Source organism: Plectropomus leopardus, chromosome 8 (assembly GCF_008729295.1).
Source record: "Plectropomus leopardus isolate mb chromosome 8, YSFRI_Pleo_2.0, whole genome shotgun sequence".
NCBI lineage: Eukaryota > Metazoa > Chordata > Actinopteri > Perciformes > Serranidae > Plectropomus > Plectropomus leopardus.
The window spans coordinates 28,082,471-28,088,949 of NC_056470.1; the positions used below are offsets into that span (position 1 = coordinate 28,082,471).

The 6,479-nt window shown below is 35.9% G+C and overlaps 1 protein-coding gene across 1 annotated transcript; it reads right to left on the reverse strand.

Annotated features, from left to right (window-relative positions):
• Nucleotides 1–888: 888 nt before the first annotated feature.
• On the reverse strand, nt 889–3,558 carry LOC121946598 (tumor necrosis factor receptor superfamily member 9-like). The gene is made up of 7 exons (XM_042491243.1): nt 3,028–3,558; nt 2,073–2,192; nt 1,826–1,963; nt 1,667–1,739; nt 1,480–1,565; nt 1,222–1,389; nt 889–1,077 (listed from the first exon to the last, which is right to left on the reverse strand). Exons 1-7 carry the CDS (start codon nt 3,161–3,163, stop codon nt 962–964), a joined length of 837 nt encoding a protein of 278 aa, XP_042347177.1. The 5' UTR covers nt 3,164–3,558; the 3' UTR covers nt 889–961.
• Nucleotides 3,559–6,479: the final 2,921 nt, after the last annotated feature.

The following is a 6,479-nucleotide window of genomic DNA, read 5'->3' on the forward strand; positions in this document are numbered from 1 at the left end:
TGTGTGTATGTGTGCAATTTGTGGGCCATTTTCTGTTAAGTGTCTGAACGCAGCACAGAAAAACTGATGTCCAGATTTTAAAGGCTTAAATAATAATCCAAAAGAGACAAAATGTAACACACTATTCCCTGATCATGTTATTGCCACAAAAATTAGGACTTGCAGAGCAGTGCTCTAGTTTGGCTCGCTGAAGTTTACAAATTCAGCAGTAAAGAGTACGAGGCTGGTCACCGACGCATAGAGAAAACAGTCTATTTTGGGAGGCGTATGTGGGCTGTACACTTTCTGCTGTCAGACTTTCGCACACCCAGCTGAACGCCCACCTGTACTGGTCGCACTCGGCACCACTCGGCAGCCCTGGTATTCAAATATCAGAGTAGTGAAACTAGTTCACTCATTCAAATGCTACAGTATCATGTTACTTTTTTTAAAAAAGTTGTATTGGGTAGCTTTAATGGTGAGGTATGTTGTGTAACTATTATCCAGAAATTCAAAACTTCCTAAGCTATCTGAAGACTACTGTATCTTTTACTCTTGACTGTAAGGGAAAAAACACAGCCTCACTGTCTGCCGTCATTTACATGATTAATAGACAACTGTAAGTCCTCTTTGTTTTTTCCCCCTCTCAGAATTCCCCTTCCTCGCCCGTGTACACCTATCATCACCATAATTATATCCTGCTGTAATGGTGAAGCAGAAATGTTACCTATAACCTGACCCATCAAGCTATTCATAGTAGCTATTGTTAACCTGATAAAAGGAAAAGAGGGTGGATAAAAGTTAAGTAAACAGTGCTGGTTTTTTTCCCACTTAGACCCAAATAAAATGGCCTAACAAATACACCCTCCAAACGTCTGGCTCAGTATTGCAAAAACAGAGAGCTTCTTCTTCAGGATATCCTGTTTCCTTTCACATGATTCAACAAAGAAAACTTCATTGTGACAGTGTAGCCCGGTTTCATTCATGCAATGAGCTGCTCTGAAGAGTCCTTGGAGTCCAGCGACTCTGAGCTACTGCCCTGCTCTTGCTGGGCTTCATGAAAGCTGCACTCAATTGCGATTAATGTCCTTGGGTCATCTAAAGAAGAGAAAATTGACAAATTTGATTTTTTTTTCACTTTATTTTTGATTTGCTTCATAAAAAATGCTGTATAATAACTTTCATGCATGCATATTCACGATCATTTCTTGATAATATGTGATGATGTGCAGTAGAAATTACCTGTGGGGGTTCTGATAATTGGTGTCTTGGTGACTGGCGTTTTTTCGTTTGACTTTGTTTTCTTGATTTTCTTGCCCACAATCATGGCGATGGTGATGGTAATGAAAAAGGTTATCAGACCGACGATGGTGAACACAGAGACCCATGGCCATTCCTCTTTTGTGGGAGCTGACACAAAAAAACAAGAAATTATTGCAGGTTGTAAATAAAATTAATTGTTAAAGCAAAATGTATTAAAGGAATAGAATCACATCCTACCAATTATGCTGCTAACTGAAGCATTACACTTAATGTCAGTGAAAGCATCACCCTTGGCCACAATTTGTTGATCTTGATTGGGACACCTTCATGAAAAAATAAAGTTTTAAAAAAATTGTTAGTCAGTACATTAACAAAGCATAGCTACAATGGCAGGTGCTGTTTTTAGAGCAGGGTAATGTCTTACTTTGTACTCCAGGGTCGACAGGTCTGGTGACTTTGGTCATTGAAGGTTCCCTCTGGACATGGTCTGCAAGAACCTGTGCAGAAAATCATTGACTTAGCATCCCTGTAATTCAAATGTGTATGTGCCAAAATCATGAGCTTATTTTTCTACTTTTCTTACCATCCTCTGTAGGTTCGTGACCTTTGTCACACTTTTTAACACAGAAGGAGCAGCTGCCATCACCACAGGTGAGTCCGTCTTTACAACCGCACTTGGTGTCAGATGTGGCCGTGCACGCTTTCAAAAACACTTGAGCCCCTACACACATGAAGATATGAACGGAGTATTTTAATTCCTCATTTTTTTCAGTTTGGAGTAGGCTACCAAAGAAATGCCCTTAACAGTTTTATAACCAGGAGGAACATACCAACACACTGTGTACACCTGGTGCACCTGTAGTTTTTAGGGTTCACTGTGAATGTCCCAGGTTCACAAGGCGTACAAAGATCCTTCGGACTCGGGCCACATTGTTTGACCAGGCGGTTTCCTACAAATGAAAAAAAAAAAAAAGGTTTGTCATGTTCAACACAGGGTTACATAACAAAATGTTAAGTTGTGGCAACACACACATAGAAGTTAAGTATAGTATGCACACACAGTATGCACATTTTGAAATTAGCATAGAATTTGACTAAGATTGTCACCGAAAGTCATACTTAAGTTTAGTTAGATTAACTGACATCGTTTCAGTAATTAGAGCCTAATATGACTTTCCCACCTAAAGCTTTAAAAGCTGTAATGCAGCACATGCAAACTCACTTCAGCCTACAGTTATATAACAATACTCTAAACTCTAATGACATGTTAAGTGTATAACCACAGCTCCAAATTAATTGATTTATCTGTCACATCATCCACTTCTTTTTCTCTTTGTTGTGGTATTAGCTGAAAAACCACTGAAACTATATTTGGTTACAAACAACCGCCAGAGAGGAACTCTCAGAGGCTGGAATATAAGTATTTTCACATCCACAGACAAAAGCACCAATAAGTTTTTCTGCTTTTATTAGATACTACATAGAATTCCTGATTTTTGAGTTTTGGGAAATAACAGTGACGTTAATATATTTATATGAAGGAGTTAAATTAAGACAAGCTTTGCTTTTATTTTGATACTTGTTTTATTACTTATATTAAAACCCTCTATAACAGTAGCAAATTCTGGATATGAATTATACATACAGTATAATGACATGTGGAGCCTTTATAGAAATAAAAAAAGAAAAGACAAGAAAGAAAGAAAAGCTCTCCTGAACTACCAGTACATTTCATCTATTCAATATCATTGAGTTGTGATGCTCATTATCACTTTTATGTCTTACCAGGATGACAGGCATCACAGCAAACATTGTCTCCTTTTGGTCTCCATGACTTGCAGCCTCTGTTAGTCTCCCCGACACTGCTCAAACATCCTTGCAGGAGCAGAGAGAGACCCATCACCCAGAGTATCACAGCCATACTGTTTCCAGCTCTCCAGTCTTTTGGGTAAGGATGCCACAGCCACTTTAGGAAAAACGTGAGGTAATCCAATTGAAGAAATATCCCAGATACCTAATTTGTGACTATTGTGACTTTTTAAAAGGCACTTATTGGATCTCTAATTCTGTAGCTTTAGTCTAAAATATGTGAGCACTGTTTTGAAGCTACAGCCAGTTAGTTAAGTTATGATATGAGGTAGAGTAATATCATTTGACGAAATCTATCTGTGCTGCTGTGACCGCAGTGCTCTCAAGCACATAACTCACCCTGCAGCCAGCTGAGCCTGCTTTCATACTGGGTTTTTTTCTACAGGGGGCGTGTCCTAAAGCTCTTGAGTATGAATGACGAATGAATTTAAAATACCTACAACCCCCCCACCCCCATACACGTTTCACTTTGTCTTGTATATATATTTTTATATATAATCAATATATATATTTATAGTCACACACTCAATCAATCGTTTCACATTTATCAAGTCATTTTAAATTTGTTTAAAATGCTTGAACAACCCCTACAAATGACAAACTGTAACATGTTCATATTTCATTTTGATCATTTTATAAAGATTACTTGAGCATATTCACAGTGGTTGTTGTGATGAAGATATGAGATGTGTAGGCTTGGCTGCTATAAAAAGAGAGAGAGAAAAGAGAAAAAGGAAAAAAAGAACAAACATCTACTACTGCTGAAGTCACGTAAGGTGAAATTCTTAATCGTGTTCTGTCAAGATAAAAACTTGTTTCTAGGAGATTAGAAAGAAATAAAGAAAACTGTTCTATTCCACTAACTTAATGCTTTGTGCTGCCTGCAAACAGCCGTGCCTGAAACAACTGGGGGGTTTTGTATATTCGTGTTGTTAATTGTGTTACTATAAGAGGCAGTTCTGTTTTGGTCATTTAAAGGATGAGTAACCTCACAAAGTCATAAAGTCTCTTGGAGTTCATAGTAAATATGATGCAGGATTTGGTCATGAATCCCACTGACACATTCAGTTCTCCTTACACTATCTGACTAATCCTGGCCAAAAGGATAAAACCTTGGATGACAGATTTTCGATGATAAGGCACTTATTTGTGGTGACATTTTTAAGTGAGTAATGTGAGTAGCTACAGTGTTGTTGTTAAAGTCAAGTTTCAACATACACTTTGTATAATATCTGTAGTATGCAGAAATTTACAGGATTTAATCTGGCAATAGGGTTGTGATTGACAAAAAATTATTCATAAGTTCAGTAAATATTCATCCCCGTTGTAGTGTTACATTCTTATGTGAGTGTATGATTAGTAAATGTATTGTTTGATTCTGAAACATGGCTGTATGTTGTTGTTATAGCTTTTCTGAGGCTATGCGCTGAAGTAAATGAATTTTGTTTTATGAAAAGTAAATGCTCAATCTTAGTAAGTGGTACAATTATGTAAAAATGTGTAGTTGAAAGTTGAAAATATCTTTATTATACGGAAAACATCCATCTATTACAATAACCTTTTTGGGTTATAACAGGTCTAATACTAATCTGTTTTTCTTTTTCTGTAGTGGCAGCAGAACCCTTTCATACATCTCTATGGCATACTATTTTATTACTTTTTTTGTGATATTTTTATGAAATGTTATGCACAATGGAAATTTGTACGATGTTTTAATGACATACCTCACTATGACAATTTGTAAAAAATTAGAATGGAATACGATAGCCAAATATAATATTTCATGGAACACTGTATAATTTTTTATGGCATGTTATACTCTGACATATTTTAAGACATTTTTATGCATACTATGACATTCTTTTATGAAAACTAAACTATGGTCATTTTTTTGACACTATAATGGCACACTATTCGATGACACTTTTTTTCTGACATACTATACTTAAGCAATTATCACACACGAGGGAGAGATGTTACACTGTATATCATCATGGCTCTGATTCGGTCGTAGAAGAAGATAATCACAGCTGTGATGATATACAGTACAACATCACGACTTTGAGTGTGATATTGCTTTTATATGAGTGTCATTTACAAGTTAACAGTAATAAGTGCCAACAGATCATAATTTGTCTTTTTAATTTATAATTTGTTTGGCTCCGCCGTCACAAATAGTTATGCAACCTCTGGAAGTGACAGTTGTTGCCTGGCAACAAATAAACATTTTCCTGCACACTCATTTGCTAATCTGTTGAAGCTCCATGTTATGGGCAGACCAGCTACTTTGTACCATGAACATTTACCTGACATTTTATGACATACTATACTATGACATTTTTGACATTTTGATGGCAAACTATACGATGGCACTTTCAATATTTTTTTTTTTATGACATACTAAAGTGTGATGAATTTTATGACATTTTGATTGCATTCTGTTCAATGATACTTCTTTGTTAGTTTTGTTTTGGCATATCATACAGTGACATTTTTAGGACATTTATATGACATCTTTGACACGTTTGACAGTCCATAGCACAAAATGTAGCAAAAAAGTCCAAAAATCCCGTGATATGTCATATCGAAAAACAAGACAAAATATGGAAAACAATAGTATGTCGAAAAATGTCAAAATTTGACATATCCCAAAACAGTAGAAAACTGCATTAATTAGCGTTCTGAACACGCCAAAGCATAGAATGTTGCAAAAATGGCCAAAAACAACCTAAAATGGCACATGAATAAAATCACCAAAAATACAATAGTATATTATGTCAAAAATTGTCAAAATCTAGCATATCCCTAAAGAATGCTGAAAACTGCATAAAATAAGAATGTTGCAAAAATGGCCAAAAACATCATAATTGTACATATAGAAAAAAAATTGCAAGTCTATAGTAAGGCAAAACTATCAAAATTTGACATATCTTAAAAACAGCTGAAAACAGCTGGGAAGAGATTAAAATACCCTGCCAAGACACACCATACCAGAGAAATTTGCAGAAAATGGCAAAAACATAATAATTTGGCATGTCGAAAAAATGACCAAAAATCCAAGACTATAGTAAGGCAAAAATGTCAAAATTTGACATATCCCAAAAACAGCTAAAATCAGCTGGAAACAGCTTAAAATGTCCTGCCAAGACACGCCATACCAGATAAATTTGCAATGAAGGCCAAAAACGTCATAATTTGGCATGTTGAAAAAATGACCAAAAATCCAAGACTATAGTAAGGCAAAAATGTCAAAATTTGACATTTCCCAAAAACAGCTGAAAACAGCTGGAAACAGCTTAAAATACCCTGCCAAGACACGCCATACCAGAGAAATTTGCAGAAAATGGCAAAAAACATAATAATTTGGC

Bases quoted from the DNA above. Each gene is read 5' to 3' on its own strand.
- LOC121946598 (XM_042491243.1), bottom strand. From the start codon at position 3,163: ATGGCTGTGATACTCTGGGTGATGGGTCTCTCTCTGCTCCTGCAAGGA. The intron at 2,193-3,027 runs GTAAGACATAAA...TTTCATTTGTAG, and splicing joins CTGTGATGCCTGTCATCCTG to GAAACCGCCTGGTCAAACAA. The intron at 1,390-1,479 runs GTAGGATGTGAT...TTTTTGTGTCAG, and splicing joins TTCAGTTAGCAGCATAATTG to CTCCCACAAAAGAGGAATGG.